This window comes from Merops nubicus, unplaced genomic scaffold (assembly GCF_000691845.1).
Source record: "Merops nubicus isolate BGI_N331 unplaced genomic scaffold, ASM69184v1 scaffold4093, whole genome shotgun sequence".
NCBI classification, from domain to species: domain Eukaryota; kingdom Metazoa; phylum Chordata; class Aves; order Coraciiformes; family Meropidae; genus Merops; species Merops nubicus.
The window spans coordinates 19529-34394 of record NW_008599399.1 but is presented as its reverse complement, the minus strand read 5'-3'; the positions used below and the strand labels follow the sequence as shown (position 1 = coordinate 34394).

The 14866-nt window shown below is 37.5% G+C and overlaps 1 protein-coding gene across 2 annotated transcripts in view; it reads right to left on the bottom strand.

Annotated features, from left to right (window-relative positions):
• PDE6C (phosphodiesterase 6C, cGMP-specific, cone, alpha prime) overlaps positions 1-14067 on the bottom strand; it is a 30725-nt gene extending 16658 nt beyond the window's left edge. For both annotated transcript variants that reach the window (XM_008937353.1, XM_008937355.1), the window contains exons 1-7: positions 13392-14067; positions 2522-2674; positions 2323-2412; positions 1951-2091; positions 1319-1393; positions 1166-1230; positions 983-1049 (exon numbers count right to left, since the gene is read on the bottom strand). In XM_008937353.1, coding sequence (XP_008935601.1) covers positions 983-1049; positions 1166-1230; positions 1319-1393; positions 1951-2091; positions 2323-2412; positions 2522-2674; positions 13392-13871 — 1071 coding nt within the window. In that variant the 5' untranslated portion in view covers positions 13872-14067. The remainder of the gene's footprint in view (positions 1-982; positions 1050-1165; positions 1231-1318; positions 1394-1950; positions 2092-2322; positions 2413-2521; positions 2675-13391) is intronic.
• Between the last annotated feature and the right edge of the window lie 799 nt (positions 14068-14866).

The following is a 14866-nucleotide window of genomic DNA, read 5'->3' as shown; positions in this document are numbered from 1 at the left end:
GTCGGCAGGAAGGACAAGGCCACTAGCAGTATACATATAGGAAAGACTTTACCATCCAATTCCAAAGTACATAGAAAAGATATGAGATGTCTGACCACCAAAGGAATAAATAGATTGATGCATTCACTCACAGGACATGATGCAGCAAAGAAAGGAGCAAGCTGAGTCAGAAACCAGGCCATGGGAGGAGGAATAAGCCAGGCCATCAGCCCAATTCCAAACATACAGCAATTGTCAAGGGAAAGCCAAATTACATATATAATCCTCTTTCTGTCCTGGTCTTGATCTTTTCCCACCATTGCTGGGAACTCTACTTGCAGTGGACAGTCAAGGAGCCCTTCCAATAACTGGAAACCCTACACAATACACCCACTATGCAAGTAAACTTTTCCAACACCATTGCAAGCTATTAACTTGGAGGCAGGACACCTGATGTCAATGCCAAAGAAGCAGCACCTGGTGGTGATCTAATTGTTTCCCACCCAAGTCTTACCAAACCTGGGGTGAAAATCAACCAGGAAGTCTTTCTTGCCTGGTTGTGGACATCATCCATATGTCAACCCTCATTCAGGACTGGGGGTTTAAACCCCAGCAATTCAATGTCACAACTTTGGATTATGTATATTGTCTATGCAAGAATAGACAAGGAAAAAAAAAAATATATGATGGTTTTCTTACTTCGACATTTTGTTGTGAGGCTGGGATAGCATACCTGGAAAGTGACATCAGACACACATATTATTCCTCCAATGTCACCACAATCAGAGGGAAATTTTCTTCATGTTTTGGCTGTTTGTGCTGATGGCTTGTCTCAAACCAGACTACTGATTCGCTTGATATCACTGGGAACCAATAACACTGGAAGCAGCATGGTATTTTTGTAGAGGTTTTTGATTGTGGGGAAGATTGGAGGTTTTTTTTGTTTAATCAGAATAACTGCATGAACTAAAACTTTTAATTTTTATTTTTGCTATGAACTTACAAATCCATTTTCAGCAACGTATGTTGGCAATCCACTGACAAGACACCAGTGATCTGCTGGAGGTGACCTTTAGAAAGAGAGACTGAAATTAAATTATTTCTACAATAAGGACATATTATTGTTATTCTATCCCAGCAACGTATCTAATTACCACACATTTGCAGGCTACCAATGAATACTCACGGAATTACTTTAATTTCTTCTTTTCCATGTAAAATATAGTCAATAATCTTATAAAAGTTGACTTCCTAAATAAAAAGAGAAAAAGATATAGGTGACCTGTACAACCCCAATGTCAAAATTAAGATTCATTAAAAGAAAAATTGGTATCCTCACTCGTCCATCAGGTGTCTTGGGGCCTTTGTAAGGCTCCGCCTCGCCCAGCCGGATTGGCCACTCATCATAGAACTCCTGAGGAAACAACACACAGGGATTAGCAAAAGGAAAAAAAAAATCTATTCTGTGTTCATAGATAATACGACATCTGTGGATTTTATTTTTTCCACCTTCATAGCTGTACAGTGGTCCCATTTCAGGCAATATTAGGAAAACATTGTTAAATATATTCCAGGCAAGAAATGTTTGCCAGTAAATTGCAGACTAATCTGAAGCTTATCTCTGTGTGGTTGTACAGCTTAACTGTTGTTTTAGAAGGCAGGTATTTATAAAGCAGTAATCAGACCTGCACTTTTCTCTTCGACCCTTTCTCACATGGAATTATTAATATGAAAAATTATTTCAGAATTAGCCCGTATGTTATCATGGTTGTATCCTTTGCCATGCTTACATTTGGCGTTACATTTTTATAGTGTGGTTAGATTTTATATAAATTATTTGAAAGGATTAGAAAGCATGTCTTGGAGAGACATGCACTAGAAATATTCAGAACAAATGAATTAGAAGGATGGATTTTATAACTGAAAGTTAGGAGTAGCACATTTCTATCAAGTAGACAAAATTTTTATTACCTTCTCTTTAGTCATATCCAGCAGACCAACAGAGTATCTTTCGCAGTTCAAATACATTCGAATTGTATATAGTGCTTTGTGAAACTGTCGTTCTATGTCTGTTAGCTCTTCAAATACTTTGTTGGCAGACAACAAAAGCATCTATTCACAACAAAAGAGAAAGAGAATGAATGTTCACAACAGTAAGAAAACATAAATATATGAATACTCGGCATTACAGTCTAAAATTATAGGGTGCATTATTGTTACCAAATTAAAAAAAAAAAAATTAATAGATGCTATCCTTACTTCAATAAGCTTACAAGAATATAAAATAGTGGGAATAATAATGAGTTCTCACAAAATAAATATTATCAATAAGAAATTATATACCTGACTTCTTCGGGATTCAATATTGTGGAGATATGACGTATGATGAGTTTTTATGGCCAAAGATACAAAATTGAGGTATTTTTTAAAGACCTAAGAATGATAAACAAATAAGATAAATGTGTCAAATCAAGAGATAGATTTACTCAAACTACTTGCTGAACTACCAACTGTACTGTTGTGTGACATTTCAGGTTATTACCTCCTCATCCTCTTTTGAGAACTCAGTGGCATTTAATTTGTTGAGTGCCATCACAACAGCAAGCACCTCTTTGCCCTGCATAATTGGGGTTGCCAACATATTGTTTGTTGTATAACCAGTTTTTTTGTCCAAAAAGTCAGAAAAATGGTTGTTCTGAAAGAGAAGGGGGAGAAAAACAAACTGCAGATGAAATACATAATGATTAGTTACCACATCAAGAGCAAGTGATCATTTCATTTAATAATTTATGTTTGCAATGCTATGAACAGTTTCACAGTGCAATAGGTTTATACCTATTTATTATTTAACTTGATCTTGCAGAGTTACCTGTACAAGCTTAACTTAGGCATTGGTTATGAATATAGCTTCTGAAACCCAGTTCTGTGCAGTTGGGTTTTTTTTATTAGAATGATGAGGAATTCGAGGTTACAAAGATGGGAAAATCTGGAATAAATGAGAGAGTAATATGACTTTGTGACTACCTGAGAGTCTAATACATATGTCTTGCATGTAAAAGAATTACTCCATAGGTCTCTTACTATTTATTATAATTTCATTTTTTCTATAGATAAAATTCATCATACTGTCCCATTGTACAATGTTTTAAACTACCGTCTGTCCTGAATGTACATGCCTAAACCTGCTTCTGGCAGAGAGGTGGAACTTTCTGGCATCCCCAGCAGGTATGCATCTGCTTGAGCTGTTTCCTGCTCCTTCCTGTCTCACCAACTCCCCTTCCTGCTGCCCCCTGCTCAACAGGCTCTTCTGGTGGGAAGAGTGTAGCACCAAGGGGATCAGGACACAGAGCTCCTGTTGTTGGGTGTGTGATCCTGCGGGAGTGAGACCACAAGACCAACAAAAGAGCCACAACTCGCTACGCCACCAGTTTCACCCTGGAAACCAAATGCTGAGAAGGGTTTGGTAAAAGTGGTTCTTTTCATTCTTTTATGTAAAAAATACTGGGAAGCTAGTTCATATTTCATGGAAAACTGTTTAATTTCCTCATAGCAAAGAAATTCTTGGTGTGTTCTTTGAAATGCTTTAGTGTTTAAGTATATAGATGGATTTTTAATTTGCCAAGGAAATCTGTTTGTCAAGGATTGTTCTGTTTTGTGATGTCCTTACAATAATACACGCAAATGAGCTGAGTTACGAGGTGGGGAATTGAAATTTGTTAGTATGTGCATACTGAGAAGTGACACGGTTCTGCTAAGCAGCTAAAATAGCCAGACTCCGTCTTCACTGAGCCTTTTCCATCCCATCACATCTGCCACTGCTAACAAGTCAGTACTCAAACTTCTTTTTCAAAGAGATGAGCATTCCAGACCTGGTCTGCAGTCAATGGTGGAGTCTCCCTGAATTCGCTCTATCAGGTCTGCTTATGATTTCTCAAGGTGATCAGGGGTTGGTGTTAAATGACAATGTCAAGAGGTGGCAAGTGGCCTGGTAACCAAGGAAGGTCAGACTACATTATAACATGGAAAGGGATGGCAGCCAGCCAGAGGGAGGCCAGAGGAGTCTTCTTTTAAGGATGGAACAGAGATTCACAAACCTCACCAATCCCCCACTATTAGCAAATATTTATGAGCCCGCTTATAGAGTGACTGACTTGTCACTGCACGTTTACCCACAAAGCTATTAATTACTGCTTAGGCAGCCAAGATCTGTATGGTGGATCTCAAGGTGTCTTCCTTGCTGGTGGGACGGTGGTTGTTGCAGGATGTCACATAATGGAACTTCTGCTTTCGTAAATGATACACAAATCTACTTAAACGTTTTCTAGGTTGTGAAATCAAGCACTAAAAGGCTAGGAAATACCAGAACTAAAATTGTTTGTCTACTATTTGGATATTTCCTCTTAATCCTAAGAATGATTCTAGCAATTTTTTTCTGGTATATGCTGAATTTATATGCTGAATTTATAGCATATACCACTGAGAAGGTAGACTGGATTTTATTACGTGTTCAGAATGACAGGGTTGAGGTTTTTGGTTTTTTTTCCTTCAGTTCTTCATAGTCTTTAGAAAGCCCATCTTTTACATTTGCATTTTAGATTTTCCTTCTGGGAAAGCAGTTAAATAGGTGGAAGTAACCCTGAAATGTCTTTTCTATATTGCTGCCTGGGCTCTCTTACAGAGAATCGATTCTCTTAAGGACAGCCTGTGTAATACCCATAAATCACATTGGGAAGAATAAAAGTAATCGGTATGTTTTCTCTGTAGTTCAATGTATCAGGCTGTATTTGTAAGTCATAATTATAAATGTAACCAGTTTCAAATATATTGTCCAGGTAAGGAGGGGATATTTTTCTGTCTCTATTTCTGTCAGACTTTCCCTGAGTTGTTGTTTTCTGGTTTTCTCAGAGGAAGGTGTAGAGGTATCTCACTAACAGACATCCAGGGGAAATGTCAGTCAATCTACCTCTTCTATGTAAGAATCAAATACTGTCCTGCAGTTCATTAAACAAGTATGTTATTACATGGATATATTTTCTTTTCTCTGAGGTGTGTTACTGACACAGCCATTCTGGTTTTGGGTGTGCTTTTGGTCTTCAGTAACAATTTCTGCATTTCTGACTGTTTTAGCCACTCAAAATAAAACAAATCAGACAGAAAATTTGATAATTTGTTTTGTAGTATCTCTGCCTCACCAAGAGGGTCTAGCATAATGGTCCAAGTTCCTGGTTTTAGACCACTGTGCACTGCTATGAGGGAATAAATAAAAATTTCAGATGCTCCTGGATTTCTGAATATTTCTGAATACACCAAGTGAGCTAAATCAGCAGGACTCATCTGCTGAGTCTTAATTTAATAACTCCGGACTGAATGTACAAGCAGTGGAGCACAGTAGCGTTCAGAAGAAACACTTCGCTCATACAGTTTCTGCAGAGGATAGGGAAATCTTAATGCAACTCTGTGTCAATAAACAAAAAGTTTGGTAATGAGAAGCCATCCTGAATTATGCCTAGATAAATGCAGAATGATATAAATACCTTGTAACACATTGGCAGCATTCCCACAGCACATAGAAAGACTCCTATCACATGTGATTTGCATATACAACCAAAATTTTGTGCTTAGATTTAGGCTTTTCAATATTGAATATTTTGCAAATAATTGCTAGGAGTTTTGAAGCCTTTATTTCCAACGACGGTTTTAAAATATTTTCTCTTGAGAAAATAAGTGCCTTTTGTTTTAAAAGAAAATCACTTTTTACGAAGTCTAGAAAACTATGTTCATAAACAAGCCAGTAATGTGCTCTGCAGTACTACAGTCAAAAGAGCACCTTGGTGCTCCCATAAATATATGAATGTGGACACTTAGCTTGAATCCAATCTTATGAATCTAACTATCTTTTAGAGCAATGTCATGAAGTTTCAGCTCTCATTTAAATCATAAAACAGATTTAAAAAAAAAAGAAAAAAAAGAGGGAAAAGCAATCTGTTGATAACTCCCTAACTGTAGTACATTTGCAAGCATTTTCTACTAGCTCCATTTCAAGCTAAGATACCTGGCCACTTAGTGTACAATGATCAATTCTGTGGATATACCCTAAGATGTGCATCGTGTCCTGGAAAATCAGGGCACCTCTTTGTGTTCATCTTTCTCTTATAGGTGATATAAGGCAAATGGAGTAGGGTTTGGCAGACTACTATAGATCTAACCTATACACCTGAAATTTGTAGCTAATTTATGTTTCTTTATTCTCTAAACCATGACACCAGTTTTCTCTCTCTGTTTACCAACACCATTACATTATTATTTCATTACCAATGAAATATCAATATGATGTTCTATGTTTAGATCATTTGGCCACATCTTTTCAATTCCTTGAAGTTTTATAAGCTTAATTTCCATCTCATTGCTGCCACTTGAATTTTCTAAATCAGAAATCAGTGTTGTGAAAACAGTGTTTACACCTCTGTGAAAGGGAAAAATAAGGTCATTCTTTCTAAAAATAATTTTTATTTTCCTCATATGCAAGTTAAAAATACACTTTCTTACTGAGACTATACCCTATCTGTTTCTGAACTGTACTTACACAACTGTAAGTTGTAAAATAAGGTAAAACAAATATAAGTGAGAAAAACTCATTCCCTTGGGAATCACAGGCATTTAAACAAAGAAGCTAACTGTAAAAGACTACATGAGCAGATAATGCTTTACAATTACGTGGTTCATTCCTTGTTGATATTGCCCAAAAAAAAGGAATCATCCTGTGTCTCCTATTTCATGTCTCTCCCTGCATATCTTGTTTCCTTTCTTGGGACTGATATGTTCTTTTGTGTTCCCTTTTACCAGTTTTGAAAGACCTTTTCTTTCATGATGAATTCTCCTTCATTGGTTGCTCTTAGTTATCCCACAATTCCTTAAGCAAAGTATGAAAAAGAGCTCTGCAAAAGTGTCTAACCTTTCACAGGCTTTATTTTACACCAAGCTTAAAACACAATGAAGACTATCACTCTAATATTATTTTAACCATCCTACAGTATTTCACAAAGGAAGTACATTTCCCAATTCATAATGTTATTTTAGGATTTGCTACGCTGTGCTCCAGAACACTACATTAAGCCTTGAGAATTTCTTTTGGGTTTAATGGCAAAATGCAATCTGAGGCAAGTGAGTTTTGCACTACTGGAAAATCCAGGTTAAAACTTGCAGTGTAAATTATTTCTCGAGTTTAAATTTTATCAGAAAATGAAACAAAACTATTGTAAGTAATGAGATAGTGCAACCCTTGTTAATTTTCATTTCCATCACATGCACAAAAGTATGTAATTCATACAAATGCAAGAAAGACAATCTTCTGCTGACCTCTTGCCCAATATAGAAAGATATTATTAACAGGCAGACAAGCAGCCAAGCTCCTCTTTCTGCTCTTAATTTATACACAAACAAACCAAGGTGCTGCCACCACTGGAGGGAGGAATAAGTTAATACACTCACTGCAAAGGATGCAAAGAAGGGAGCAAGCTGGCCCAGGATCCAAGCCATGGGAGATGGAATTAGCCAGGCCATGACTCCAATTATACAGCAGGGACTCATACAGCAGAGGAAATGAGACTATCTAATAAGCCTTTGCCTCTTTGACTGGGGCCCTTGCTAGCAAGCAGCATGATGTCACTTTGTTCATATGCCACAGATGACATTTATGCCTTGGTTTTAGTATCACCATCACCATTTCTCCCATTCAAAAACCTCCTCCTGTTCCTTCCTTCGTGGGTCAACTCTGAGTGACCTGTCAGTATCTGCTGTGCAGCCTGCCTCTCCATTTTTAATTTGGTGAAGTGCCTCAAACATCACAGTTATGGAGAAGTGTTAAGACTTAATCCTGCAGCTGAGGTGGTGGTGGTGGTGCCAAGAGAGCAGGCACCTGTTTTCCTCCACCTCTTTCCTCTTACAAAGCACAGAGGAAGTTTTCTAGGACCCCTTGCAGTTACAACTGCTTTGCTCATGTTGGGCAGGAGGTTCTGGGTTGGATAGGTGAGCTCAGAGTGGTCAAAATAGCCTTTTTGACCCAAAATACCCTTTGGGTGTGCAATGACCAGGAGCGGGTTTGGAGCACTAATGGAACAGGAACTACAGCAACCTCTGACATCTGGAGCTAGTGTCACAGTCTCCTCATTATCACACATTTCTTTGCACCATCTGTACCTGTTTCTGGTTTTCTTTCTGGTAGCCCTCCAGTATTTTCTTCTCTTCCTGATATTTTGTTCTCCCACTGATTGGCTTACATTAGTTCAGATTTCTCAAACAAAATTTTTACCACTGAGTAGGTGGAATCAGCCTGCTTGCTATATTGCTTCATCTCTTATTTGTGCCTATCCTAAGTTCAACTCACAAATCCTTTGGTTTCATAATGACATAATTGAGTATGAATGGAAAGTAAAAAGCATCTGCCATCTGCTATGAAAATGCTATCAATCTGATCCAAAACCAATTAGCTAATGAGTTGGCCGTTCATTAGTCCACACTCAAAAATTTGTACTGTGAGGGATGTAAACCAACAGCATTTTGACATGTAACTTCCTAGCGTCACAGAACAAGCTTTGGTATCTTCAAGATCACTATAGTTCTAAAATTGAATCAAGTAGAGTTTAACACATACTTAATGCATCTGGAGGTTGAACTTTTCAGTCATGTCAATTAAATGTCTGCTTGTCATTTGCTGTATGTAGTGGCTATTTTGCAAATTTTGGAAATGTTATCTGTATTATATTGCTTTAAGAATTTTTTTTATATAAACCAAGAAAATCAGGTTAAAAACGAGCTTTTCATTTTAATTTTTTAATGTTCTTTTTTCTTCAGTTTTCGGAGCTTTCCTTTCTTAACAGAAATTCATTCAAGGAAAGAGTTAAAGGTTTGAGTGTTACTTCTAGTAGGCACTATTAATAGAAATCTGTTCCTGTATTAAAATATTTTCTTGTAAGTTGACTAAATCTTTGTTTGTATAGCAGATTGGAACACGTTTCCATTTTTCCAGTTAAGATTTACTGTATTGAATATGAGTTTATGACAATCTGGGTTTTATTATCAGGATGGTAAGATAAAATGGAGGAGCAGACATTAACATTTATAACACAAGTTCTTCCCAAGTAAAAGGACACCTCTCCATTTTTCCCCATTTTTAGTTTCTTTTAATTCTTATTTAGGAAGGCAGCACTTCTGTAGCGATGTGTATCTTTGCTCTCATTTCTTCTCCTCTTAACAACTCTGAGTTTGTTTCTCAAGAACTTTACTCTAAAATTATTTTAACCATCTTCCTCTGGCCTTTGAAGCTTTTTAAGCATACTCTGCTTTGTCAGTATGTTGGATATTTGGGCTTCTTCTCCAAGATCACACCGTGAGAGGACTAGCAGAACATGAGTTGAGAACTGAGCCATCTTAAGTGACTGTGCTGCTACCAACTCCACCAGAAACTGACTCCATTCTTTCCACTTTCAGAGCAACCGGTTCTGTCTCTGAGCATCTTGCCCTATCCTGTGCTTTCCCACTGCTCCATATTTTTGACATGGATGTGCCTGATTCCAGCAATGTGTTCTTGCCCTAGGAGTGAGTCTAAGAGTACTGCCTGGTCCCCAGACCACTGCTGTGCATTACCAGAGCAACTGTTTACACACAACAGCTGGACAACTGTTTAGTGTCCAGGTATCCTCACTATTACGTTGGACTCTGAGCCACTGAGCTGCAAAACCATGCTTTCCTTCACTCTTTTCTCTCCCCTCTTCAAAAGGTATTTGATTTCTTTTACATTTTAGTGTAGATTCAGGAAAAGTGATGTAGTCTCTTCTTCTTCATTCCAGGCTCAGACAGCCTGGGGTCTGGGAAATGGCACATTCCCATAAGTCTGAAGCTCCTGTCACTTCAGAGAGGCCTTGTACTAAAGTCTCTCCCACCCTTGCATTAAAGAGGAGTTCCCACAAAAAAGAGACTCATGCAAACTGAAACTGGTTCACTTTACAAAAGGATGATACAAGTGCTTGCAGTTTGGAGTTGAAGGATATTCAGTTGTCCCGTATCATAGGTTGGCAGTGGTTAAATTAGGTGCTACAATGATCACTGTTCTGGCTGCTTAATCTGAGTTGGAAGCACCAGAACCTCTCCACACTGTTGCTTCTTCACTTCATTGGGGGTTGTGGTTTCCAGTGCAGAACTTCTAAAAATGAGATCTTGTTATTTCAGCATCAAAACATTTCAGTCCCTTTATCCAAAAGCCTTCATTGAACTTAAAACATTTTTTTCATCATTTATATGATTTTATATTTATAATATAACCAGGAATATTATTTCTTGAGTTGCCAATCCTTAGTTAAATCTTTGTCTTCAAATATCTCTGAATTAAAAGGAATAATGCAATAATTTAAATACACGATGGATTAAAGAAAATATATGTAGTCTTTATTATTGGTTCTCACATGCTGAGAATATGAGATTTTGATTCCCCAGAAGAAATGCTCCTTGTTTAACTATTTCTTAGTTCTTAGTTTTATTTTGAAATAATGCCTCAGCAAAAGATGTAAGGTAATTGTAGTCTCCTTTATCATATTGTCCATGTTACCCGTTAACATTTAAAGAATACTAAATGGACGTATCAAATTTTGTGCAATCTATTGTTTTACTTTGGGATATTTGATTCACACACTCTGCCAGACCCTGGGAATAATGTGAGGCAAATTGTTAGGGTAGTGGTCCTGCCTGGCCTCCTGTTTCTCACTACTATTAAATCCTGGATTAAACACTGTTAGCTCTTGCAGTCAACAGGTCCATAATCTTGTCGGGGGAGACTGTTCTGGCTACTAAGTTAATTACAGAAGGTCTGTATCTTTTCCTCTGCTTTTCTTTTCTGAAGCATTAGTCAGGATGAGGAGCTTCCTCACGTTTATTGGTACCTTTCCAGGTTGAAGAAGGAGATAATCCCTAAAGAACTGGCTACCAGGCACTAAAAGTGGAGTCTTGTGTTTTTTCAATGATTTATTGCTGTTGTGATCTTTCATTACCTTCACTCTGGTTACAAAGGGGTGGTGATTGAAGCATCAAAATGTCTCACTGTGGATTTGCCAATGTTGTCACTGTACTTAAGACTCAAAAAAGCCTATCCTGTTTGGCTATGGATTGTGTCAACAATAGAAATGGCTTAGACATGACATCTTTAAAGTACTGTAGCCATCTAGAAATGTTCATTGTGCATTTTGTATTCTGACCAGGCAGTAGAGGCAAAATGCCTGTCTTAGCTTTGCTTGTCATTCTTTGCTCAGGATTTGGGTAGCAGACAATCTAGTTTGACTGAAGTGAATATGAAGTGATCTGAAAAATAATTATCCTTTCAAAAACACGATAAAGGCTTCAGTGGCTACTTATTTCTGCTGCTACAGACTAATTATGTTCCTTAAAAGGTACCGACAAAAGCTGCAGTTCCAGGTTCTTTATGGAGGTAAAGACTGTTGACATTAGTAGGAGCTTTGCCTGTGTGAGGAGTGTGGATTTGGATGGAGTCTTTTGTACAAATAGAATGGAAATGGTGACAATTTTGAGACATTCACACTTGTTTTTAAATAACAAATCTTACTCCCAGCAAAATCTCTGAGTTTTGCAATTAACTTATAAAATGTCAAGATTCTGGTGATATTTAGTTACAAAGTGTGGATGAATGGCAGCATGGTTTAACTGCATTTTTAAGTGTGGGCCTAATGGCACAGAGCTCAGTAATATTTAGAGAGTAAATGGATGCCTAATTAAAGATTACCTTAGAGTGACTGACTAATGGCTAGACAGATATTCAGCTGACGTGAATGATTTTATGAGTGCAAAATGTATACCTAGCAGGATTAGATGGACAGCAAGTTTCTCTTATTTAAGCATATTCAAATTAAATTTGTCACAAAATTTTGAACAAATACTACTGCAAATGCAGAAATATTTGGGCAGCCCTGCTCTGGGCACCTCTCACATAATGATATTAAGGAGCAATGCAGTGTCTGATAGACGGCACATCTTTCTTGATCCTCCTGATCTTTTCTCAGGTAATCAGTCTTATGAATTTAGAAGGATTATCCTCCAATCTCCCCATGTGGTGGTAAGAAGCAGTAAGTCATATGCTTCTTGTCAGAACAGCAGCCATTAAAGAAAGCATCTTAGTAGTCAGTTAAAAATCAACTGATTTTTTTTCTCAACTCAATCATTCTTCTGTTTCCTTCTGTTATTCCTACTTATATCTGAAGTAGTTTACTATATATTGGAACATTCTTTTCACATTTTTTTTTTCATTTGTTTCTGAGCTTTAAAAGTAGTCTTTTGTTTCTTTTATCTCTGCCAACTTTTAACATGATAAAATACATTACTTTTTATTTACCTCCTGGCAAACATACATGACTGCTGTGTATAAAGATTTTTATTATTTACATTGAGGTTAGGACATTGAAGTTTTTTCAGTCTCTAAAACGGCCCAGAATTTTGAATTGACTGTGTAGGAAATAATGGGAATCCAGACAGTCACCTTGTATCATTATCTTAGAACCATTTGATTATGCTGAGTTTTTCCACATAAGACTAAAAAGAGACGAAGATGTCACCATATGATAATACCAGGTTAGCTATTTTCAAAGAAATCTACAACAATCAAAGCACATTTATGTTTCCCCATGTATTTCACAGCAGTTTCTAAAGAAGCTCTCATTCATGCACGTTTAATTTCTGCTAGGTCACTCATCATTTTAATTAACATTTGTAATAATCCTTACCACCACCATAACTAAAGAAGGTGATCCTCTGCAAATTCAACAGGAACTTTGAAAATGTCAGAGCAGCTCTGACTCATTAATCTTCTTCTATAGATTGTTCTGAACAAAAGCCCTGAGTCTGGACATACTCAAAATTTGGAGCTATTTTAGATTCAAAGACAGACCTGAAGCTGAACATAGATGTTGACATCATCTTCATCTAGCTTCATGCACCTACTTGTAAAGAAGCATCCTCATTACAAAAGCTGCAAACTAATTGTATGCAGAGATGCATGTATGGCAGCACAGATTGATAAGGGAGAACACTTGCAAGACCACACTGGAAAACACAGGAGCCTGTGTTGTTCAAAAGAAGCACAAGTACTTCTTGATCTCTATTAATCAAATATTCTGCTCTCTTATTATAGTAAATAACATTACAACTGTTGTGCAAAGATACTGGAAATACCTCACTAGCCTACATGATGTGCTTCTACTGGGTTTTAACAAACTCTGCTGCTGCTTTTCTCATGCTTTCGGTCTGCATTTCTGTCTCTGGCATGTTTTTGAAGAATGATTCTGTACCACGGACCCTGTGCAGGAAGCTGATTAAGCAAATGTACAGAAACGTATTCCCCAAGAGAAGTCACTTACCTTCTTCACATCAGGTATATTAAAAAACTTCTTGCTATGAGCAACCCATCCCGCTATCCCGATGTCCAGAGGGAAAACAGTCTCATTGTCTGGTTTCACCAAATTGTCCTCAAAGCTGGAAGTTGGAGTGATATCAAGAAGCCTGGTAGCTACCTCTGGCGTACCATTTCTTGCACGACAAACAAACATGCTACATCGATCAGCTGCCACCAGCTGTGCCACCCTCTGCAGGGTTTTGTGCACTATCTTTTCCATAGTGCCTCCTTCATCCTGGATTTCTATCATCAGCTCAAAAAGTATGTTACACTCCTCCAGACGGGACATGTCTTTGAAGCTGACTCCTTCCTTCACATCTCCAGGGCTCACCTTAAACATACTTCCAACCACTTCTGGCCTCATTTTTCGGTCGAAATATTCCTTGGCAAACTGGGGGTTGTTCTCCAAGTATTTTTCAACGGCATCTTTATTTGCCTCACCCATTTTTGCTGGATTGTTCTTAGGACTTCTTTTAGAAATTCATTACCATCAAAGCAGGAGTGGCAGCAAGAAGTCCTAACTTGATACTAGGAAGAAAACGGTACTTTGTACATATTGTATAGCTCACAGGCATAGTACATTCACCTTCCTCTGTGGCTTCCAAGCCTTCTGAAACTCTTGAGATATGACAGAAGGCACTGGCTTAGCATCTTCTTAGTGTAACATCTTGGAGACTGCTAATTAAAGAGATGTCAGGACACTAAACCCCTGAGCATTCTTAGCTCATAAATCCTAAGGGTATCATTTTAGCATTTTAAACTAACCTATTAATTCTTAGACCTTTTAAAATTATGTGATGTGTAGATATGTATACCTGTATGTTATCTCCTTCATTCACAGTATATATATTGTACTACGCAAACAAAAATTTCCACTGAAACTTAACGTGAGGAGTTCCACTTAAATACTTAGCCAACATTATACACGTGCACTAATGGACGCACGTGTATTTGTGAGAGGTAAAGGAAGGGAGCTCAAAAACATGCCAGAGACAGAAATCCAGACCAAAAGCATAAGAAAAGCATAAGGGGAGGAAACCAGAATGTTACAGAGAAAATTCTAAAATCACAAAGCTTAGTTTTTCTTGAAATAGGAGATGATTGAAACTGGATTACTAAAAGTAAATCCTTATGAAGGTATACATACATCAAATAAGCGAAATCCAAAAAACCTTATGAAAGTCTGACCTTGCTCAAGTGATTTATCCAGAAGAAGATGGAGTAAGAAAATTAGAATATCGGCAAAGCCAGATATGACTTGTATATAATTTTTTTTTTTCAAAAGTAGATAGCCTAAAGGAAAGAATAAAATCAGAAAATGGCTTGAATTCAAATTGAGTGCAGGAGACGGTAAAACAAGATCTGCACTCTCTTAAATAGCAGAAATGTGGTAACACCTGACAGATAGTGGGCAAAGAGGGGATCTTGAGTCTGGTTGTA